The 25,758-nt window shown below is 35.5% G+C and overlaps 2 protein-coding genes across 2 annotated transcripts in view; one reads left to right on the plus strand and one right to left on the minus strand.

Moving 5' to 3' along the window:
* Window positions 1-1,385: 1,385 nt before the first annotated feature.
* On the minus strand, window positions 1,386-24,760 carry LOC129241784 (uncharacterized). The gene is made up of 5 exons (XM_054878293.1): window positions 24,686-24,760; window positions 8,960-15,424; window positions 8,763-8,891; window positions 1,946-2,349; window positions 1,386-1,874 (listed from the first exon to the last, which is right to left on the minus strand). Exons 2-5 carry the CDS (start codon window positions 15,405-15,407, stop codon window positions 1,665-1,667), a joined length of 7,191 nt encoding a protein of 2,396 aa, XP_054734268.1. The 5' UTR covers window positions 15,408-15,424; window positions 24,686-24,760; the 3' UTR covers window positions 1,386-1,664.
* LOC129241785 (catalase) overlaps window positions 3,944-25,758 on the plus strand; it is an 82,214-nt gene continuing 60,399 nt past the window's right edge. Inside the window, exon 1 of the mRNA XM_054878295.1 lies at window positions 3,944-3,982. Within this exon, the coding sequence (XP_054734270.1) occupies window positions 3,959-3,982 (24 nt within the window). The 5' untranslated portion in view covers window positions 3,944-3,958. The remainder of the gene's footprint in view (window positions 3,983-25,758) is intronic.

A 25,758-nucleotide genomic window follows, 5' to 3' on the forward strand; every position in this document is an offset into this window, starting at 1 on the left:
GGATCCTTAGACGCCGAAAATCGTCATTATATAACAATGTCGCGGAGGAACTAAAAGTCGCTATTATCGAAGAATGCGACAAGTTGGACTCTGACTTGATACAAAACTAAGATTTTGCATATAAATAAGATGATTTTCGAGTTAATTAAGGGGTTATACGCAGTTATGACTTTCAAAAAAATCGATTTTTTTACTGCATTTTTGTAATGTACATATATTCAAAAGTATACGCACGAAATTTGAAGTAGATCTAAGCAATACTTTCGGAGTTATACCTAAATATGTAGAGATGCTTCGGCACGTTTTAAGGTAGGTATTGAAACTTTAAACGTGTTTTTTTCAAAACGGCATTTTTCAAGTCGGTGTACACAATATCTCGAAAACGGCTTGTTTGATCGGTCAACCGTTTTAACTCAATCTTTAAAGATACATTTTCTAGTAATTAATCGTTCCTTTTGTAAATCTGATACTTATTTTCCATTTTATAATCAATTTACGCCCAAATCTTAACGTAAAAATCGAAATCATTTCTTTTAAAAGCTGCCATTTTGTGAAAATTCACTATTTTGATTAGCCGAACGATTAATTACTAGATAATCTAATATACAGGGTTGGCCATATTAAACTGACCCATTGAGTAACCCTATAACTTTTTACTGTAATTTGAAATCTAAGGTTTACGTCAACAAGCCAAAGACACTAGGCGCACTTAAGGCCAATATCCGACGGGAAATAGCCGCCATATCGGCCGAGACGCTGGCCAAAACTATGGAAAACGCCGAAAAACGGGCACATTACGCTATACGAGCTAAGGGCGACCACTTGCGCGATATCATATTCAAAAAGTGATGTAAACGAATCTCCTTGAACTAAATTAAATGTTTTTCACAATGAAACACAAAAAAATGTTTCTTTTTCCATATTTTTTTAATAATCACATGGGTCAGTTTAATATGGCCAACCCTGTATTAACAAAATTTGTTTGGTTTTTTGATTTCAGATAATCCAATCCTGAGTTACGATGTACACCGTAAATCGTCTTTTTTTAAAGGAGGTTCCAGAAATCGCCTGCAGCGCGCTCTATAATCAACATTTTCATAAATAAAAAATTTTGTTACGTTCTTGAAGGATGCTTTTATAACCGCCAAAAATTTTCAAATTAAAATATTCTGAAGTTTCTTCAGGATAAATCCTTGACAACCCGTCTTTTATTTGCTTCATAACTGCGTATAACCCCTTAAATTTCTGGTGAGTATGTTGTTGGTTTTCATCGACAAATGAAACAATATTCAACAAATAAAACAATATTTGCTTAATTTGTATTTAAACTGAAACTGTTACTTTTAATAAAAATTATTATACACACTGTATTAAAACGGCATCTCTTTTATATTATGAAAATATTATGCACTTTTATAATTAATTGTTGGTCATAAACAAAATTCTTTGTAGCCTATTTCTTAAAAATACATTTACAATCTTATGCTTTTCTTTTGCTTTCGCCATAATCTTTACAATCTTCATAATCATATATTTTTTGATTATCCTCTTTTTATATTAAAACATATTTACATAAATATCCAGGTTATCTACACTTCATTCAAAATCTTTTCCGTATAGCACCTTAGTATCACGTTCTTTACACATAATTTATTTAACTTTTTTTAAAATTTCATCAATATTGTTTTTACACCTAATAAATTGCGAACGCTATCGTTGTATTTAATTAAAACAACCTTTGAAGCGCAAATATTGATTTTTTCTCCAGCGCATAGAAGTTGCAAACACGTTGCCCTCTCCAAGAAATCTGACATCTTAAGTTCCCTCATCAGACTTTTGTGTGCGGGAGATGCTGATGAAGAAGGTGGATATATCTAAAACGTTAAATCAGAAATTGGTCATTGTCATAATATAAGCCAATTTACCAAAATTTTATTTTATTTACCTTATTCAAAAGAGTATCTTTAGATTTGACCTTAAGCAAATTGCACAAATCACTCAACAGAACCCATTTGTCAGTTCCTTCATCTTTGAGTAAATATAAGGGTGGTAGTAAAATATCAGCTTCTTCAAATTCAAACATTTCCCCTTCGCTATCCGAATTTTCTACCAAAATTTCTGGCTTGTTGTCATTGTGCAATCGAACGGAGTTAAATCGATCAATATTGTCAAGCACGACTGCACAATTTTCCATCATAGTCTTACGGTTACTGCCCGCCTCTACATACGTATTTAATTGTTTTTTGTTCGTTATCAAATTAGATACTGAACTTTTTCTAAGAGCTCTGCTCATATCACATGTAAAATTCGGTGCTCCTCCGAATATATCATAACCATATATTGATGAATCTGCAATGAGAAGAATGAAATGATTAGAAAAGAGAGAACTACCGATATCTAAACTATGGTTCGACTTTGTTGACATTTCTGTTCAGTATGGTTTGACGAGTCATCACGAATCTTTTAACGCCACAACAACGCTTCCAAATTGTGGAAATTTACTTTGAAAAAAAAAAAAAAAATAAATAAATAAATAAGAATAGATAAATAAATCTGTTCGCGAAATTCATAGAGCATCATCGGAGGAGATGCCGTTACACATCGATGACATTTGGTTCCAATTTGCCATACAGCGCGCTTAACAATCGGTTTATTGCAATATTCAAGCTAAGCCACCATTGACGCCATATATATGTATATAATTGGCGCGTTCATCCTTTTTGGATGTTTAGCCGAGCTTCTCTCCTATTTGTGGCGTACTTACTGATGTTGTTCCACAAATGGAGGGGCCTACAATTTTAAGCCGAATCCGAACGGCAGATGGTTTTTTTTATGAGGAGCTTTTTCATGGCAAAAATATACTCGGAGGCCTGCCATTGTCTGCAGAGGGGCGACCGTTATTAGAAAAAAACTTTTCCTGTCATTTTGGTGTTTTATGCCCACAGTGGGTTTCAAGCCCGGGCTCTACCCAATGGTAGTCACGAGCAAACCAGTTGGCTATCCATGCAAATACTTTTGATTAGGTAAAACTGATTTTTTCTTGCTTTATTTTCTCCAAACTAAGTTCGTAAAATGGATTCAGGATATATTGTTCTAGTAGTCCAAGCTTTTTCCCAATTAGTTTTTATAGTCAATATCTATTCTACATGGGGAAGTTTGCACGCTTTTACTATTTTATGGTTACTTAAAATGAAACAATGAACTTGTTCGAGTTGCAATCATATCTGCTGGATTATGATCCAATCATAACACGTTTTCTAAGATATCACGTTAGATGGGAAATTCTGTCTAACTGTAAAAATTACGACAATTTTTGCGCGCAAAGTCATAATTTTGTTCCCCCCCATTATTTTCTTTGCCATTTTCAATAGTAAATTTCCGTCAATGTCTAAATTATTAAAGAAAATATTTATAGGAAATACAATTATTTTTATTTTCATCATTTATCTTTTCAAAATAAGTTCCAAACGTCAGAAAATTATCCCCCTGAAACAGGGTTGGAAATGTTTATAAGTGCTACATTATTTCCGGTTTTATTACAAGTCTCGAACAAGCCCATTAACACATTCAAAAAAGCGTCTATTGAATGAATTAATGTTAAATTCTATTTATTTCATAAGCCACGTTTTATGGGAGGCTTTTCATGGCACAAATGCACTATTGCTTACGTACAATCGCTCTTAGCTTACTTCAGTTCTTACCATTTTCTTTTTCAACTTTAGCTCGTGTCCATCGTGACTTTTCGTTTGCAAAAAATGGAGCTTAAAAATTGAAGCGGAGCCGCGAATAACGTTTTAAAAGCCATTTTTTGCAAAACGTGTCCTTTTGCAGATTTCAGTTACTATTACTCTCTTGCATCTCTAAAGCATCAAATAAGTTAAAATTTCGGACCATAAGGCAATTAAAAAGCAATTAGAAGAAGTCAGTCCGTGGAAGAACGTTGTAAGTTACACGCAAAATGATACGATCGCAATTGACGAAGGTAATTGATAAGTGTAACAGAGGTACAAAAAGAACATGTCATTTTGAAAAGTGGAGTGATAATAAAAACAAAAAGCTTAGAAATAGTGGAAATGCATATATAACCAGGAAAAACAAAAGTACCCCTCAAAAAACATCCCAGAACAAGTAATGTGGAAAAACGTCTTAAGTGTACTTGCTGTAATTTTATTTTATTTATTGTTTTTATGTAGGTTTGTGATGGTCGTTGCTATTTCAATTGCGAAAAATTTAGTGTTAGTCAAATAAAGGACTATTTTGTCAAATTGTATGAAAAAAATTATAATGAACAAACTGTTTTTTTATCGTCTTTGATCGAATTGAGTGAGCCTCGAAGAAGAAGAGTTAAAAACACAATTTCATATCGTACCGTCACCGTAAACTACTTTTTGCAGAGCCAGTTCGGTAGAAAAGAGAGATTGTGCAAAAAAATGAATTGCCATACATTTCAGGTAAGATTTGTTAAAGCAAAGAGAAAAAAGAACTCGTGTGTGTTTTCTCTAACTCACTAATGAAACAGTAAATTTCCAGCGAGTTTTGATTATTCGGAAAGAGAGTGAAAAGAGAAAGAATTTAACCTGCATTCGCTCTTTGAACAAACTTGCTTTGCTTACCTTCATAAGCCATTTTCGACGCATATCTTGGAAGCCAGTACTTTGAGTAGATATAGGAAAATAATGTATTGCTTTTCCGTCGTTTTCTACGCAAAGAGCAGATGAAAGTTAACCAACTAATTTTAAGCAAGTTATAGAAATTGTGTGTTTTTTAGCTCAATATTTTTTAACACTAAGATAATACAAATGCTGGTTGAGAAACTAGAACATGGAACTAATATTCACGATCAACGCGGAAAACATGAAAATCGTCCCCATAAGATTATATACAAGAAAAAACAGACGGTATATTTTTAATACGGAGCACAAGTTACGATTTGGTTTTCCAAGAAATGATACTTGTAAAGTGTGTGATAAGCTCTTTATTCAAATGGTTGCAGCTGCAAACAACGAAAAATTTTATGATACAGAAAAATATGCCAAAGCACATCATGAAAAGGCCGAAAAAGGTTACGCTCAACTTAGAGATGATTCGAACGCAGCCAGTAATTGCGATAGTATCGTTGTTATTTGTGTCGATTTACAGCAAGTCATTTTTACGCTAAATCTTACTCATTCTAATATTTTTGACGTGATAACGTCTTATAATTCAATTTAGCCGGCTGCACGCTTCTTGCTCAGTCGTCGTTATCTTGCTCATTCATCGTTATCTTGCTTGAACTGCAAGCAAAAGCTCGGAACGAACGACAAAGAGCACAATCAGCCCCCGCATTCGGCAACGTTCGACATCTGGCTCTCTTCTCCTTGAGTGAGCATATACATATATATGTATGTATATGCGCAAATGTATACAAATTCACATATTTGTATTTGCATATGCCTTCTTCCTGTGTGCATGGTAATGAACCATTTCTCTGTTGAGAATAGGACGATGCATCGCGGAAAAGTAGGAAATGAAAGGTGGTGTTTCGTGTGTAATGTGTCTTGAAAAAGGGAAATCGATGATGTTGCCTCCTAGTGTTGTTGACTTATTAACGTCTGATGCACAATCGAAATTGAACATATCTTTCATGAATTTGATAAATGTTTCGTCATTTTTCACGTTTGTGTAACTTGACCTATTCCATTGCGATTCCATTTACCTCCTCCTCTATATCCATACAAAATATCTATCAAACAAATAAAGTTAAAATTTTGTTTTGAAAATTGCAACCATTACATCAGTATTTTCTTATGACGTTGTCACGTTAAACTATCGTCAGTAAACCGACTTTACAGACCTCTTTTTTTTTATTAGCGTCAATACTCTAATTATAACTTCGCTGTGCATACCCTTCCACATAACAAGGTCGATATGTACACATGGCATGAAATGGTTGCAAAATGAGGAGCTGCGGAAATCGCCTCATGTATTTTGAAACATATTTCATGTAACTATGATGTACTTAAAAAGGGAGAAATAAGGGAATTAATAATATGGTCCGATAAATGTGTTGGACAGAACAACAACTGGCCTTATGTAACAGTCTTCTTACGAAGTATTTTTCTGAAATCAATCAAAAATTTTTGACTTCTGGACACTGCTTTCTTTCATGTGATCGAGATTTTGCACTTATTGAAAAAAAGAAGAAAACTTCCCAACTTTTTATTCCCGAAGATGTTTCTCTATTAATTGCATCTACGAGACAGTCGAATCCATTTAATGTACATCAAATGGATCTAAATGATTTTAAAAGTTTTGACGCTCTCAAACAAAATTTATATAAGGATCCTAAATGCAAAATTACCGAAGTTCGATCTGCAGTAAATAAAGATAGTACCTATATAAACCTTTTACTTGAAAGAGCACACTTACACGATGGTTTTTCGCCCTATTTATGTAAAAGTGACCGTGAAAACATTCGGAAATTAATATTTAAAAAGAAGCAAACAAAAAAGAAAGATATTGTGTAAAAGAGCTCAAAGCTATATTCACAGTTTTTGGAATAATTTCATTTCTGAACACATTTTCGTTTTGTTGCCGAAGTAACGTTTTGTATTAAATAAATAAACTGTAATATACTCTTTATTAAAAACAAAATTTTTTTTTTTGCGATAGTTACATTTTAAATGAGTTCCTACAAACCGTATTGCTCAATGGAACAACGTTTTAAAAGCCATCAGTATAGATACTGTGCATAACTGCTGTCGCGCTTGGGATATGAAACGTTTTTCCACTGAAAAAATTTTTTAAATGACCGCTTACTTGTAATTCGAAATTAAAATTCCCAAATTTTTTTTTCGTATAAGTTATTAATGTCATTGTTTTGGACAAGCCAAAAATACAGGAACAAAAAACAATCACAAAGCCTCCAAAAACGTTTTTTTCTTTCCTGTAAAAAAACGATTTTGGCATTTACAACGTTATTTGCGGCTCCGCTTCAATTGTAGAATTATTAGTGAGTGCCAAAGAAGGTTGCATGAAGAACGTGAATCCTTCGCAAATATGATAAATCAAATGCAATGAAAAACGGCGAGAAATTATAGTGTTGCAATATATGTTAATCCCTAGAAGAAGATTGGGCAAAACTGTAATTTATAAGGTCATATGTCGGAAAATGGTTACGGCTAAGAGTGGGAATACTTGTAGCGTATAGAGGGTTGCGTTTTATATTTTGCGTCTTTGCAACACTACATGTGATGAACTGCAATTCGATAGTTTTATCGAAAAGTTTAGTATTCGTATATATAACATTTTCATTTACGAGCTTTTTTTGTTCTTTTTTTGGTGAGTTGAAAAATTCTTCTCGCCTAAAATATGGAATTAACTCCTGAAAATTTTCGTACGATCACCGATTACGATTTTCGAAGTGGATTAACGATACCGGGGCCTTGATCAACTTACTGTGACGTTTTGCGTTGAAGTGACCACCCATAATTGCAGAATGAACTTCGTGAAGGCCGTCCAAAAACAGTTGTTGTTCCAGGAAAAATCGATGGTGTGCGTCAGTGTCTACAGTTAGATCGGCATGTGACATATCGCGTGATAGAGGCATCCTTGGGCAATAGTGGGACCAACATACTTTCAATATTGCATAAACATTTCCTTGTCGTTGGATACTTCGTGATTTGAGAATGACCCAAAACAGGACTCGTGTCGATTGGTGTAGAGAAATGTTGAAAAAATGCAACGCACTTGTGCAAAGCACGTCTATGACATCGTAACAGGTGACGAATCTTGGCAAACAGGTGATAAAATAGCAATCGACCGTACGGGTGTTCTAAGACGAGCTTAATCCAACAAAAATTGTTCGCGGAAGAAGCACCTCAAAGCAAATGGTCGGCTCTGTTTTCCGAAAATCTGACCATGTCACGACTATACCACTAGAAAAATTAAAAATTGCCAATTTTAAGGGGCACACAGCATTTGTTTGCCAGAACTTTTGGCAGAAGGCGAATCGTCTTTCACTGGATCACACAATTCCGTTCGAATTAAGGGGTCTTCCGCCTGATTGATTGACTTTGATTTCGCATTTAATGATTTTTTTCTGTTTCAGAACATCAAAAATAATATGCGAGGTCAATACTGCAGAAGTTGTTGAAGCTTTCAAACAGTTGGTTTGTCAGGTATCCACTTCTAAATGGTAAAATAATAGCTTTCAAAATTGGTTCAAGCGAATGCAGAAGTGTATTGACTTTCAAGAGAATATTTTGAAAAACAAAAACAAAACAAAAACGTTATTGGGCGCAAAATAAAAATATATGTATATAATAAATTTGACTTGACTGATTTGATATTTCGACACACCATCGACAAAAAAGAAAACAAGTATGTATTCGTAGAATCTCAAGTAAAAGGGAGAGGGTGCGGTATGCGGGCAACAGAGAATTGTGGGAGCCGCCCAGCCAAAAACCGTGTGGCCCACTCATTGTGCGTTTTAGGATAGCATCATCGGTTGCATGTATTCAATTCAAGTGCGGTAGAGTTTGAGTCATCAAAAACAAACTTAGGAATCGGGTTTCGGGAGTTAACCCAAATGACAGTCCGCATCAGAAATATGCGAGTCTGGTTTTAAGACTATACATAGGCTTTCTTTTTTCGTTCCGTAAAAATCGTAAATGGGTTAGAGGCTTTAACATTTAAAACATACGGACATAATATTGTAAAATAATACTTCCTTCAATATTGTTACCTTCAAAACGTTTTTATCCCGAAATTATTATACTGACCTAAAATCTCCCACGGTCCTCTAAATTTCCAGGGCTTTTTGTCGGATCCAACGTTCTGCACATCACTCAAGTGATTGTTGAGATAGTCTCGCATTGCAGTGCTTGAAGCAAGCATTAAAGGGGTTTGGCCTGTTTCCGAAACATAATACAAATTTTAGTATCTAAACAAAAATTAAAAAAGTTGCATTTTAGCGAACCTGAATATGTAGCGAGTAAAGGGTCAGCGCCATAAGAAAGCAGCAAACGCACAATCTCCTCGTGGTCGTTTTCACTTGCCTCATGTAACGGTCGAATGCCCGAATGCGCCGCTTCAGAATGATTTGCTCCATACTGTAAAAGAATCCTAGCAATTTCAAGCCAACCCTTTGTACAGGCTTCGTGTAGCGGTGTATAGCCAGCATTATCTTTCTGATCTGGATTCATCCCCATGCGATCCAAGCAGTAAACAACAACATCTATGTATCCCAGACGTGCGGCTTTGTGCATTGTGCTTTGGCCAACGCTCTTATTAAGCACCCATTTACGTACTTCACGACGTACATCATTCTCGGTCTTTACCTTTTTTTCATAATTTTCATCCTCTGTTTTCCTTTCAACTTTGGCCAGTATTTGCGGACTTTGTGTGGAATTAAGGTTCACGGAAGAGGTCGGATTTGGTTTCTTCTTTTTGCGTATGTAATCGAATCCAGAGCTTCCTTTTCGACGTAGATACTTTGCAGGCCGCCGTCTTCTAAAACTAGACGTGGCACTATCACCTTCTATACTTGCTTTGCTAACAATATTTGTGTCTAGTGATTTATCATATGCATCTGCTACACCAGTACTTGGCAATGTGTCCTCTTCATCCTTGACGTCTTCCTTTAGATGATTCGCAGTTGAAGTTGATGCTGAAACCGAACCCGAAACCGAATGTGAGGAGAGGGTGCTAGTTTTGCCATTCTTGCGTAATTTGTCGTCATTAATAACAATATAATGTTGCAAAAATTGTTCATATTTTTGTTCGAATGTCATTTTATCATTACCATCCGACATTTGAGATATAATTTCTGGTGGGGCAGATGCTGGCCTATCGTCACCAACAAAAATCTCTCGTATAATTTCTTTGCGTTGTTGCATTTTTGATTCTGTTCGTGTTTTGGTTTTTAAAACGGTTGTCTCAAAAATACTGAAGTGTCGCTTCTTTCCATCACTAGATTCTTCGTCGTGCTCCTTTTTTACTGGAAGGGAAAGCATTTCTGTGACTGAACTTGATTCTGCACTGTGTGAAACATCGCTATGAATTTGGCTAGAAATGCCGTAATTGTTTGCACTCTTTTTATACTTCGGCTTTGTACAGGTGGTGGCATTTGTTTTTATAACACGTGAATGCAGCACATCAATTATTGAACGCCTTTCCTCATGCAATTGTTCCTCTTGTTGGGTTTTAGAGGTCAATAGTGATTTCTCACTGATATTCGGTGTTGACTTTTGAAGTAACCTTTCGATCGACTTCGCAAATTTGGCACTTCTGTTAGTGCTGGTTAGTGAAGGATCGTGTTCGCGCTCCAGATCTGGCAATGATGCAGCCATTTTAAGATTGTGTGGATGCTCTATTGTAATTAAATTTGGGGGAATTTTCAACGAACGCTTATAACGGTAAACTTCTAAAAACAAATCGTTTTGGCGTTCTTTGCCCTTGGGTCTTCCATTTTGACTATCACTAACTGCTATCGTTGCCTTATTAAGTTTTTTACTAGTCGAACCAGGTACCTTTTCAGTTTTCCCACTTTTCACATTCTTCTCATTTCTAGAACGCAAGCGCATTGAAGGCTCACGATCAGACTCTTTGTTCGATAGTTCTTTACAGACGGCGGATACAGAGCTCTGATTGTTGACAAACTTGCGAACATATTTTCGTTTGATTGATTTTATTTTAGTTGTAGAATTACGGATGATTTTATCATTACGCAACACTTTGCTATTCGCCAATTGTAGCTCCATTTCCCGCTTTCTCTTAGAACGGGTCATTGTATTTAAACCTACTTTTAAATGCACTTTGGGTTTCTTTGCACCTTTCGCGATTTCTTCTTTATTTGCGGAATTGGTTTGTGCTGATTTTACCACCTTATCTTGTTTTGTCTCTTTTTCTTCATTCGTTTTCTGCGTTTCTCTCCCTTCACTCCTTTTCGAAGACAATTTTTGTGAATCGTCATTCTCGGACGTTTTCGGTTTACTAGATATTAAACGATTATTTTTCATCGCATTGCTTTGGCACTTATCCTTGAATTCTGCTTTGAGTGTTGTTTCCTCCGAACTCTTGACGTTTTGTTTCGTTGCCGAATGGGAATTTTTGTCATTTTGATCAGTCGTTTGTAAAGAAACTTTTGTTAGAGAATTTCTTCCATCACTAGTATCAGAAGAATCGGAGCCACAATCCGAGAATTGATTTATGTCAATATGAGTATTTTGTCGCAACTTGGCTTTCTTTACAGGCTTCTTCGATCGGTCCTTCTTTCTTTTATGAATTTCATCATCACTCTCAGAACTACTATCCATTTGCAAACGAGCAGCGATTCGCTTTTCCTGCTGCAACCTAATTTTTCCCCGATCTTGTTTGCTTATTTTTTTCTGGATGATGATCATTGTTGACTGCGATGAATGGCCTTCCGGAGACTTGCCTGTTGTACGTTCAGTCTTTAAGACACTATCAATCATTGAATCCATTATATCACACGAATTGCTACTTTCTACCGATTCTACATTTGACGTGTTCTGTTCCACTGACCCATCTGAAGCAATCATTCTTGAGATGCCATTTGAAGCAATTTGACATTCTTCACTTGCGTCGTTATTAATATTCCCAAATCGGCGCTTGGAATACTTATTTTGTGAACTTGTAAGTAACTGTTCCATAAAGTCAGTACATTTATTATTCCAACTAAAATCTAAAAGACTACTCGAATCGTATTCTTCGTCTAGCCCCGGAATGGACGGCAACTCTGGTTTAGGGGTCTGACAAGTGCTTGGTTCCTCTTTTATTTGTATAGGTTCTTTAACGGTATTTACTATATCTACGGGTGTATTAAAAGTAAAACCTTTCAGCTCCGCTTTCGTTCTAATGCGAGCGGCTATAACTGAATGTGTTTCCGTTTTAATTGGAACCATTTGAACCGGATGTAAAATCGTAGGTGAAGGTGTATCTATAGTCGGCGTTATTGGTTCTATTTTACAGATAGGTACATTGTTATTAATAATTATGGAGCTTTCCCGTTGACAACAGGGAGTTATTTCGGCTTGTATGGATTTTTCAACGGTTCTCACATTTCGCTCTCGTTCTCTGCTCTCATCGATTGCTTGTTCATTTAATGCTATAACCGTCGATGATGTGGTGGTCATAGTTATCAATTCAGCTTTTGATGACCCATCTCGTTCCTGATATCGCTGTTGTTTGACTATTGGCTCATTACGCTGTGAATTTGAGTATTCTTGAAGATGTCGCTTGCGACCTAGATAATTAGGGTTTCGGTGTTCATTTGCATTTGGAGTGCTGCTAAATGTATTGGATGGGGAATCAGTATCTACCAGTGAAATTTGATCAGCGGTTTTTATAACGCTGCCACAATACGCTGGTGCACGAGCAACCGCATTATCATTTGAATGTAGGGGTTTCGGCAACGGCATTAAATTAGTAGTTTGGTTAAGATGTTCCACTGTTGTAGGGACAGTTCTGCTGATTATTGAACTTGGTTCGGTTTTTATTGACTTTATTGTAGCGAATGGATTAGTTTCTACGACGCTAGGTCGAATCTGGCACATCTTTACACTTTCATCTGTTGCTTTTAAAACCATAGAATTTGGCTTTATATCAGCTATGGGAGCCAGACCGCTGCGTTGGGTGACCGTACAAACTCTGTGCTGTGTTGATTGAGGATGTGCTAAAATACCCTTGGAACCTGTCATCAATATTGGTTTGGGCACTTCTGCTGAAGTTTGCAAATGCTGACTTTGCTGGTTCATTATGATTTTGTGTACTCCAGCCCTTTTATCAGAATGAAGGGAAAAATTTGGTGTAAAATCTACCCTTGGTAGGGAATGCTTATAATCTATTGGAGGATTTTTCAAAAGTGCTTGATGGTAACTGTATTCAGTGGAATCAGCTTTCGTCTTAACCGTGCGCATTGATAAATCCAGAGGTGATGAACTTAACGGTGCCTCTACCTTAATTGTTCGTTGTATATCAGGTAAGGTTGCATCGATACAAATCTTTGCCGAATTGCGCGTAGGAGTAGGTAGGTTTTCCACTAAAACACCACTTTCCAAAGCATTCATTCCATAGTCCTTGGATATTGAGGAATTAACAGGCAATGGCAAACTACCATTATTTGGAGCTACCACGTTTTGTGGTAATTTTTCGGCAGGTTGAGTCCCTGTTGGTCCTGTAGCTGAATTTAAGGCCTTCTTAATAATTTGTAAGTCTAATTCTTTTTCCGATGTAGCATTTCTCATGGCGTATACTTGGTTTATCAATTCTCTATAATTGGTTTTTGGAGCTTGAGATTTCTTAACTACATTTTGCTTTTGTGCTTGACTCGTTAGGTTAGAAATTACTTTAGGTTGCAGCGGCGGATCAATTGGTTGGGCTTGTTGGGAAGGCTGTATGGACGCAGAGTGAGAGTTAAGAGCCTTTGAGTTTTGTGGTTGCCTGTCATATGCACAGAAGTTAGATGTTGGCTGCATAGCTGCGCTTTCATGGTGCGTTCGAACTGTATTGCGATGAATTTCGATTTGATTATGCTGCGGGTAACGAATTATTTGAGAGTAATTTGCTGGCGATTGGCTTTGAGGTGCCAGATTTGTGTGATGCATTTGTATGTGAGATGGCGGTGTTGTTTGTGACGGTGACGGCGAGGCTACAGCTGCGACAGATGGTGACATATTGAAATTGTTATTATGTACATTGCTATCGTACTTAATATGCTGTGTTTCATAATAGTAAGGCTGTGTCTTATAGCCAGATGACCGATATACCGGTGTAGGGGGGGGAGTATTTTGATTTTCTGTGCATATGTTGTTTTTTGTAACTGTGTCTTTCGTCATTTTACCATATTTGAAGTAGCCGTGCTGGCCGGTATTTTCATTAAAGTTATTGGTGATATTGGCATAAGGGGCAGAGATGTCTTTACAACACGTATCCAACGTCGAAGTGGTTTTGTAGGGGTTTACATACAACCCACTACCCTGATGCAGCATGGGTTCATTATAAATATCATCTTTATTTTTAAAGTCCGACAAATCATGGGTGTTACTTTTCACTGCGAGATGAGCATGTGATAAAGAATGCAGCTGAGAATGCGATGGTAAAGCTTTCGGGCTTTTCGAATACTGGTTTGTAATTTGCGCCTGTTTTGCGGAAATAGGAGGCATGTCTGATACTGTACTAATCTGCGTCTTGGCACCTTGCATATAGTAGTTTTGACCACGAGAAATAGAGGGGCTGACATTATTCAGTAAAGAATCCTGCTGGTGGTGGGAAGCTAATTCTGATTGTTGCATTGAGGTTTCGTGCAGGTGTTGGTGGTGATATTTACTGCCACCACTATGAGATGGATAACCACTAATAGAAGACATTTGCATTTCGTTTACCTTACCACTGTCAGTAGTACAACCATGTATTTTGAGTTCTGGCTCGTGAATAATTTTTCTCTGGGCATGAATATTAGTAAACTTATCTGAACTGAATTGTGGTGTCGACATATATAAGCTTTGATGCGTCGTGTGCGTATTGCCATGATCGCCATGTGTAAAAATTTGCGGACATTTGCGTGCATAGTTGGGACTTGCTTGTTGTTCCTTCAAGGCCAATGAGTTGCTAGGATTTATAATATTGCTAGGGTCCACTTTGTTATTACGTATTATTTCCATCGGCGCAGGAGCTGACTTTTGGCTTTGTATTACCTCATTGTACATCATTGCGTTTGCTGCCCCATGACCAGGAACCGTAGAGTACCCGACTTTAACATCTTTATACAAGACCTGTCTTGACAGGTACTTTTCGTCGTATAAACTCCCTTTAGAATAGTTACCAATTGAACTAAGATGTTCATTATGTTGTTGTTGTAATTGTTGCGGTGGTATATTTGTTATATTGTTTATATTCGATTGCGTTTGCATTTGTATCAGATTTGGCTGTGCCTGGGCTTGAGGTTGTTGACGCTGAAGTTGTTGCTTGAAATTATAATTTGACTCCAAGGCACAACTTTTACTAGACACTGAATTTCTATCTTGTAATCCAACATTGTTTCTGCTGACAGGTATTACATCTGTTGCGTAAGTCACTCCGCTAGTCGGATGGCAATATTGCCGGCCATCGTGAGAATATATCGGATTTTGATTGACTTTTTCCCGGTGTGTACTCGTGTTTTGGAAATCTACTCTTGATGAGCTTTCTGAGCTCCAATTTCCATCGGATGTTGAAGGGCATGCATTGCACGTAATATTATTTGACATGCTTGGACATATGCTGCTAGACTTATTATTAACCATTACTCTCTCCTGCGAATAATATTGAGTATTCGATCGATTTTCTTCGATCCCTCCACTAAAATACATTGCACTTTGCCTTTCTTCATTGCCACCAATGAACTCGTGATGTCTATTTGGATCCATAGTATTCTATAAGGAATCTTAAAAGATATAAAGGAGATTATTATAACTGTTATGTATATTTTTCTTTTTCTTTATTTGTTTGTATATGTAAGTACAAATACACAATGTGCAAGTAATAATAATAAGCTGCGGTATTAATATTGTACTATAGAATAAAATACCGGCTTCGTTTTATATTTCGGTGCATAAGTTGGTTAACTAAACTGGTATAATTTTAATAATAAATAAAAAAAAAAAACAATGAGGATTTTAATAAACTGAACTTCGATGTTTGAACCGCCCTGGAAGATTGCATTTGCAAAATAGTAAATACATAAGTGAACAAAATTACATCTGGGTTTTCTGGTGTTATAAACTTTATATGCAAATCTTCTTTTACTTTTAAATACATTTTGTGGCATTCTAGGATTACTTCACAAACTTCTAACGATTGGTGTTATGGTTCATTAATCTTCAATGCGAAGTGAAACGCCAAATAGGTTGGAATCATTGGCACTCTCGGAATCAAAACATGTTCACCTTTATCTTTTCATACTATCATTGCTGCTTTAATTTCGTGGTTCATTAACTTCTTAACAACGAGTCTTGTTCCATTGCATAGTTTTGGTTGGATCAGGTTGCACAATATAATCATCATCATCATTCCTTAGACTCCGTTGCAGAGTGTAGAGCCAAGGCTGAACAATATGAGATTTAGTAATTCAGTTGGATCGTTGGCTTCATGTGGATAAATAACACAATCGATAGATTTATACAAATGCAATTTGTTTAAGATTTGACTTTGAATTTTTATATTCAAATCACCTAGGACGTGTCTGCTGTAGCAACATAACGTCACCTATACATGTATGGGGTCTGCTGCTGGAGTGGCAGTCCTTGGCCGAATATAAATCCGGACCGTTCAGGTAGGGTAGAACGGATTATCGATCGAACGTCACCTACGTTCTTTTGCTTCGCTGCCAAAATGGCTAACTCAATCAAAAATATAAAGTTTCCGTAATTAGCACCAATATTCGAGAGCTCCTTCGTTATCAATTCTTCTTTCGACGTCGTGATTGACTAAAGTCAGGTGGAAATGAAATAGGATAAGTGAAATCGTCAAGTTGCCAAAGTCTAAAAAATTTAGGGAAAATACATCCGCCGTTTGATCGTTTTGTAAAGCAACTCGCATAATTGTGTTTAATTTGAGAGTTTTAAGACATCTCTACAAATTCAATGACTTCATATAAGCATTTATTGATTGTGGCTAGCAGTGTTTGGTAAAAATCGTCGGCTAATAGCATCATCTATCGTACCTCCAAAGAGGTTCTGATTATTGCCCCAATGCTTGTTTGTATGATATCATACACTAATCGTAATTGATTATTTGCCTTCTAGCAATGTTGCAGCAATCCCAGAGGAAGAGACAACTAATTCTATTTAATTTTGTGCGCAAATCGAAGATAAGATCAATGAATTTAGGAACGTTTAACCTATTTCGCCGGTGCATCGAGGAAGAAGATTCTCCGAAGGCATTTCATGTCGATCGTATTGACGTTCTCGATTCAATGCATCATGCACTTGTCGATTTGGTGTTGGTATTCCAAATTCGTGCAACAACTTGCTGAACATCAAGCATAAGTCTTTTTTCAAAATTAACGCCTTGTTGAGGATCTCATATTCGAGTTCAGCATTTTTTTTCGTTTACGTATTCGATGCAAAATATCGGCAACCATATCAACTTTGTACGTATTTATTCCACAAATAAAGTGCACTAGGTGGAAATAATGTTCAAACTAGGAATGAAAACCAAACTGTCTAAAGAAGTTGTATCACTGCACTCCAAAAAGTTACTAAAGATAATAGGCTTACGATGGGTAAAGATTTTGTGACTTTTCTAACCCTTCTTTATTATTCTAAAGCATTTGACACAGTTGACCACGTTTTATTATGTTAAACATTGAAGCATTTTTTAATTTCTCGTCCTCAGCATTAAGTCTAGTCAAGTCGTATCTTTGTGAGCTGGGTGGTCTTACAATAACGATATAATTCACAACCCAAGTATATCCCAGTGCACTGACATTTATAAAAACTGTTTCGCACTGGACGCTCTCGGCAAAGCAACCTTAGATAGCTCTGCGATTGATTATGCTGGACTTGGAAACCTTGGTGTTAAATTTAATTGAACTCTCACATGGAAAAATCACATAGTTAATGCGGTGGGTAAAGTATATGGAATCATCGGGTCCCTCTGGTATATTCAATATTTTAATATATTTTAATATTGAATGAATATTATTTTTTAAATTTCTCAAACCACCTCATTGCTACTGATATATATGTATGTACATATATAGATGACTTCCCATCTAATAATGTGAAACTTCATCGTTAGCATTTACAATTGCGATATCAAATACTGCCATATCCACTTACTTTTGTAAACATATTATATGGACTTGACAAATCTATTTTACTCAACATTGCAATGTGATTTAAATGTTTTGGAAAGCATAGGCGAACGCTTCAGAGCCCAGTTGTTATCGACTACAACTACATTATTTTTAACTATCCTTTTTAACGATAACCTTGTTCTGTTGCTATCTTCTGTGGAGCGACGACGACACAGAGCAAAACCATCATTACCTACAATTGTGTCACCACATTTGTTTTCCAACACACTGTGATTCCTGATTGCTCTTGGTTCATGAATCTTATGCTTCGTCACTATTTCGTATAACTTTGGATTTGTTTCGGAATCAGAAATTTCTGCATAAATGAACACGTCAATTTGATCTGCTTTTATTTTCTCAAACTTCATCTTTTCACAAGTGGGAAAATTAATTTTCATTTGAATAAAATTCACACAATTTTCATTATCCAGCGCGGAGTCTTATTGTTATCAAAAAAACAAAATATGTATGAAGTCGATCGAACTATCGCATGGAATTCAATACACACAATTTTTAATATTCAATGCGGAATGTATTAAGTTTTGAAGAAAGGACATATATCAACGATGGTCAATTTTGTTTAGACCTTTGCATTTTGTGTTAAACTCTATGCTTAGATGAAGTTGCAAATTTTGTTTGAAAATTGAAATTAAAAGTACACATAAACATACTAAACTCTAATATTAAATTCAAGATTAAGATTTTAAGTAATAACTTGACTCCAAAACTTTTTGGTGGGTAATATTTAAAAAGCTTGTTTGGAAAATCATAAAAACCGAGCCATAAAAGCGGTTTTCAGTATGACTTTACTCTGACACGACGAAAATTATTGCAAAATATTTATCTTCATATTTTCAATATATATTTCGAATATAAGCCAAATCGGAGCATAAATACGACTTTTAGTAATAACTCGATTCTGGCGCCACCTACTAGGAAGTTTCTTTTTCACTAACCTATGTAATGGTTGTAACTATAAACAGAATAAACAAAATAACTTTGTAACTATAACAAGAATAAACAAAAAAGCTTCCAAAATGCTGTAAGTTGATAATTCCATGTATATTTTAAAATGTATGTCTGTATGTATATCAACGTTCACTTATGTAGCTTGCTCTTTTTAAATTTTACAGCATTTATCTTCTTTTTTCTCTCTCTTTGACACTTTCTTCAGTCTTCCAGCATTCCACTGTGTGTTTGAAGAATGAAAGCCTCTCAGTTAATATACCATACCCGTTATTATTAGTATGGGTGTTGAAAACCAGTATTTTTATTCCATTGTGGCTCTTTAAAGCTAGAGCTCAAATTTCACTCGCTTTCTTCGCATAATTTTGTTACACCAAATTTATTATTTCTGCTGCTAGTTGTTTAAGCTTTTTTAACTCTATCGCTCCCATCGGCCTTTAAGCCAATCCGAAACTTTCAACTATGAAAAACATTTCTTGTAATAAGTAGCTACAAACTTTTTACTCTTTATAAAAGATGCGAGGTATTTCCTTCGACTTGCCATTGTTATATGCACATGTGTGTCCATATGTATGTTAAAACTAGCATTAATCATTCATTCATCCATTATTACTTTGCGAATTAAGCTTACATATGTTCGAACTTCGCGGCAAATCAGTTGATACCACATAATATGAGAGCTTCTCGTGGCGAATTTTGCATAAAGATTTTGGCCTACATCCTAACAAGATCAAATTAACGAAAAAGTAGAAATGTCTTGGAGATTTGAGAGCCAAAAATTCACTGGTGAAGTTTTAACAATAATCACAATGGCTCCAGAAATTGATCACTATGTGAATAACGGCTGCTACTATTATATCCAACAGTACACTTAAGCCAAAAATGGTCCGGTAATGTAGAACCGACTGTCCTGGGAACGTCGGGAATGTTTGATCGTGATAATTGCTCAACAGACCCTGAAATATATTATAAAAAATTAGTTTCAAAATTGGCAATCCTCCCAGTGTATTTCTGCCATGAAAAAGCTCCTCATAAAAATCTGCCGTTCAAAGTAGGTTCCTCCATTTAGGGAATAAAATTAAAACGCAGACGACAAATTTAAGGAGGAGTTGCCCCAACACACAAAATGGGTGCAAGTGTCAATTATATATACATATATGCTCACAGTTACATGTGAAAAAAACGCCCTGTACAGAAAGCGAGAAATTCTGTGTAAACACGAGAAAACAGGTATACCCTTAGGAAGAAATAAGGAACAGACTTAAGTCCATCAAGAGGAATTAAATAAAATTGGGATCTATTTATTGGGTTGGCAACCAAGTAATTGCCGATCTCACTCATAGATGGCATCAGTTGAATTTTTAGGTTTGCAGACGTAGTACAAATGTAAAACACATTTTGTTATTTGATAGTTGGCAATTCAGCTGCCAATCAGTAAAACAAGTTTTTTGATCGATTGTGTAGTTTTCGTTTGGGGTTCGTTGAAAAATGGAAAATCAAAAGGAAGATTTTCGTCATATTTTGCTTTTCTATTTCCGCAAAGGGAAAACCTAAGCTCATAAAAAGTTATGTGCTGTTTATGGTGACGAAGCCTTAAAAGAACGGCAGTGTCAAAATTGGTTTGCCAGGTACGATTTCGTTCTGGTGATTTTTCACTCAAAGATGAAAAACGTTCTGGTCGTCCAGTTGAAGTTGATGACGCCCTAATCAACGCAATAATTGATTCGGATCATCACACTACAACACGTGAGATTACAGATAAACTTCATGTATCACATACATGCATTGAAAATCACTTAAAACAACTTGGCTATGTTCAAAAACTCGATACATGGGTTCCTCACGAATTGAAAGAAAGGCATTTAACGCAACGCATTAACAGCTGCGAATTGCTAAAGAAACGTAATGAAAAGGCTCATTTTTAAAACGACTGATAACTGGCGATGAAATATGGGTTGTTTACAACAATATCGAGCGGAAAAGATCGAGGAGCAGGCCAGGTGAACCAACTCAAACAATATCAAAAACGATATTCATCAGAAGAAAGTTTTGTTATCAGTTTGGTGGGATTGCTTTGAAATCTTACCACCAAGCCGAACAATCAATTCCGATGCAAAGCAAAGCAAAACCTTCTTTTGATGAATATCATTTTTGATGTTGTTTGAGTTGGTTCATCTGACCTTCTCCACGAACTTTTCCGCTCGATATTGTTGTAAACAATCCATTTTTCATCGACAGTTATCAGTCGTTTAAAAAAAAAAGGATCATTTTCATTACGTTTCTTTAGCGATTCGCAGCTGTTAATGCGTTGAGTTGAATGCGCTTCCACGGCAGTCGGTTCTACGTTACCGGAACGTCCCGGATTTATATCCGGCCAAGGAGTGTCACTTCAGCAGGGGGAATATGGGGAATATATATGTATGGGGAATGATTATGCTGCTACAACAACAATCAATTCTGATGTCTGCATTGAACAACTAACGAGGTTAAACAATGCAGTTAAAGAAAAGCGGCCCGAATTGACAAAACGAAAAAAGTATTCTATTCCATCATGACAATGCAAGGCCACGCATATCTGTGGCTACTCGGCAAAAATTATTGGAGCTTGGTTGGAATGTTTTGCCACATCCACCATATATTCCTGACCTTGCACCATCTGATTACTTTTTGTGTCGATCTTTCCAAACTCCTTGAATGGTAAACATTTCAATAATGATGATGATGTCAAATAGTACCTGATTCAGTTTCTTGCTAATAAAAACCAGAAGTTTTATGAACGTGGGATTATCATGCTGCCTGAAATATGGCAAAAGGTCAATGATCAACATAGGGAATACATTACAGAATAAAGTTATTTAGTTCCATGAAACAATTGTTCTTGATTTTCTAAAAAAAGTCGCAATTACTTAGTTGCCAACCCAATATAAGAGAAGCTCAGAGCGGAGCATAAAAATCGGTAAATAAGTTAAGTGGAAAAATTGCAACGTATTGCAAGTACATTACATAGTTTTTCCTTTCAATATCGAAAGATTCTTTTTATTCACAGTTTTTAACGATTAGTTTCGAATCCTTTGAAATTCTCATAAATATAATAATATTTAAGGGGCAAACAATAGTTCTTGAAAAGCATTATCCAAAATAATTTCATCTACGAGACTCTTTGTGTGTACGCAGTTTAGTTTTTTTTTTTTAATTTAACACGTTAACGTCAACACTATTTACCTCGTACCAATGATGTCATAAGGGTGCATTACAACCAAAGGTGTTAGCAAAATGTAGACAGTCGGTTCTACGTTACCGAAACGACCCGGATTTATATCCGGCCAAGGACTGTCACTCCAGCAGCATTCCCCGTATGTAGGTAGGGGGAATGTTTATGCTGCTACAACAACAAGAAGCAAAATGAAGAAAAATTACGGATGAATGACATCAGTGCTTAAAAATAGATATAGATCACGTTCACTCATATTAGGTTTTGCTGAAATTCTGGTTTTCTTTCCTTAATAATATTATATATGAACCTAATAAAAATTTATTGAAAAAGAAAAGGATTTAGAATGGTAACTTCAATAATGTTGTGTATCAGTTGTGTTGTCTATCATTGCGAACAATTTGTGGCATTAATTAAGTATTAAACATGTTATACCATATCCATCAAATATTCATGGATGAAATATTATTCTTACAACTTCTGAATAATTGAACCAAGGAAGGAATTCTTAAGTAGCATGCAGAACCAGTAACAAAGTAATTCTATTTGTTTCTGTGGAAAAAAGGAAAATATTTTTATCGCCGAAACTATGTATATATATGTATTTTTCCTTTTTGCAACTCTGAAGAGATATAGCTAAAAGATAGAAACCACGTAATTTCGACACTAACGCTTTTCTAGCCGAGAATTAGAAACGGAGTTAGGAAGGTCTGTGTAAGATATAAAATCACGCTTTTGGGCATCCAGTCATAGTGATTGCTGCTCTATAATATTGGAAATAACAAAATATGATCTTTTCTCGTATAAATCTAAATCACCGCATAAAGCATCCCTAAAAGAGAGCACCAACGACACTGGGAAGTAAAATGTAGAGCCGAAAACTATGAACCAAAGAGTATTAGTTATCTCGAAGTTAGAAGTGAAAATGTTGCCCAAATTCTGAAATTTAATGTAACTATTTTTTCATAACAGTTATACGATGAGAGATATTTATTAGAGTGCCGATAAGAACTATTACCCCCAACTATTATTTTATACGTTGCATGATGACAGTTTTTGGTCAACTTTTTTTTTACGTTGCCAATAGGTGTTATTTCCCAATATTAATATTTTCTGCTGCATGTTAACTGTTATATAAGCGAAATATAAGTTTTTTTATTTTTATTTTATTTTATACATAAGTTATTATATTTCTCAACATTTATTTTTCCTTGAATATAAAAAATTGACTGATAATTGTTGACCCGTGGAAGAGGGAACTTTCTATATTTTCTATTAGCATAGTTGCAGAAACTTCACTACAAGGGAAGAATATCTGACGATAGACCTTAGTTGGTGGGCTTTACACGTTTTCCTCGTGGTCTCACTCTTTCTGATCTCCATATGTCAGTGATAATGTGAGTGCTCGTTGACAGACGAATGGCTCTGAAGATATTCTACTCACACTTCACGAAAATGCTCTAATATCACAGTGCATACAGCTTTCGCCTCTTCCATGACCACCGAACTTCATCACCGTTCGAAGTAAGTAGTAACACAGGTTGTACTAAGTGTATTCATGTTCATGTCCCTAATAAGTCATAGAACAGAGCAAAGCGTTAAGTGTTTTTTAATAAACTTTGAATGGTTTATTCACTATTTTCTTCAGGATTATTTTAATAATGGGTCCAAGACGCCTCGATTGGTACATCCAAATTTTCTTTTGCTTATTTTGACCGTCGCCCGTAAACCAGATAATTACCTGTTCAATGCAAAGCATAAACAAGCATTTACACATTATTTACTGAATGATATGCCCATTTTGCGTATACCGATTTTTAACTTTATCACTAATTTGTATACATATATGTGCACACATGCATACATACTTATTGAGGCACATGAATTCATATTACACAAATTAGAAATTTCGGAACAAAGAAGTCTTCCAAATATGATATTTAATAAATATATCGAGCAGTGAATATCTCTTTCTAAATTATTGCTAGTGCTAATTTTACTTGTGCTCCATCATAGCCTGCTGCAGACACTAGTTTAAATTCCCACTGCAATTTTGCTGTGTCAGCAAGGAGTATAGGAGAAAAAAAAAGAAATTCCATTTTATTGACAAAGTTAATTTAAAGTGTCCTAAGCATTTTTTGGCATTCCATTTTTTATACTCGACTTATTTTGAAGTCAATGTCTAATCATTTTTGTTTTCTTCTTGCTTTCTTTTAATTAGAATTCACTTTACACATTATGGTTAAGCACTTCCACTTTCCTAAATCCACCATGCTCCGCACTATTCTTCGCTTGCTTCACGACACAATTACAATACAAAACTCGACGACTCGTTTTACTTTGAATTTGCTTTAAATTTGACTTTGCGCTGATTTGCTTTGTTTTATTTTACTTTATTTAGCTGTGCATCAACTTGCTGCTGAGGAAAATTCAATGAGCAAAAAGCAAAAAAATTTCTACTTCTACTTGTCTTCTTTGATCGGGTGCTCGCTTGCTAGTCTTGTTGTTTGGCCTACTTTGACGATAAATTTCACGTTGTATTCACATTTGACTGTGGTTATTTTAAATACTAAAACTTCAAATTCAATATCACTAAATAACTTTTGCTATCCGAAATACATAAATACTACAATAAAATTATAATATAACTATATTAGCGTTCACTTTACTTTTTCTTTAAAATCACTGCTTCATTTTCACAAAACGAGACAACGACGACGACGATATAAAAATGAAAATGACGACAGTGTGACCATTGCGTTCAATTGTAACTAATCCAAACTGTACAACCCAGGTCGAACTTGGCATTGAAATTATGCATTATTGGAATGGCCTTCGGTTCGGGTCTAAATGCTCCCATATATCCCAAGTAAATTTGTATTAAATGACTATACAAATACTATACTTTATTTAATATTCTCATTATAAAGGTTGAATAACCATAACCATATGTTGTGTTGTGAATTTTTTAATTAGTCTTTAGTAACAATAAATGCAACTATGCTATGTATGGTGAATAAATTTTTAAGCAGGGTTGCGACAAATTATAATTTTTTTCCTAGGATATATGGGTAAATTTAGAAAATATGCAAAAAATACATTCAAGTTAATTGTTTATGCATTTTTCTTTCATGTTGAAGATTTTTTCGTATAATAAATATAAATATAAATAAACCTTTATTTATTTTAAATTTTAAATAAAAGGTATTAACCCTGCAGGACGCAGATCTTCATATGAGCGATTATGTGTTCCTCAGTGTCGAGAGAAATAGTAGATTTAAAATCGATTTCAGTATCTACTTTTAGCTTTCTAATAGCTATGTAACTCGTTTTTGTTGTGGCAGCTCATCGGTCGCAGCGTCCATCTTATCTAACGGCAAACCCAGGAAAGATGTTGTTTTGACTGGGCCCAGTGGGAGAGGGGTGTTAGATGAATAGGTTAAGGGGGCACGTGAATAGGTTGTTAGTGTCGTGTGGGGTACTCTCACATGCCGGAAATATATTTAGTATTCCAGGGTTTATTCCGGATAGGTAGGAATTTAACCTAGAATGCGAAAATTTTTTTGGGATATAGAAAACTATCTTTAGTTTATATTTAAAATTGTAACACAAGAGATTTTAGCAATCTTTCACTAGACAAACTTTTTTTGATTGAAATTATTTTTGAAACTAGTTGTAATATCCAAAATCTGTTTATACATATATTATAAGAGTAGTCAGAACATCGTATCATAACTGTTAT

Source organism: Anastrepha obliqua, chromosome 3, assembly GCF_027943255.1.
Source record: "Anastrepha obliqua isolate idAnaObli1 chromosome 3, idAnaObli1_1.0, whole genome shotgun sequence".
In the NCBI taxonomy this organism is placed as follows: domain Eukaryota; kingdom Metazoa; phylum Arthropoda; class Insecta; order Diptera; family Tephritidae; genus Anastrepha; species Anastrepha obliqua.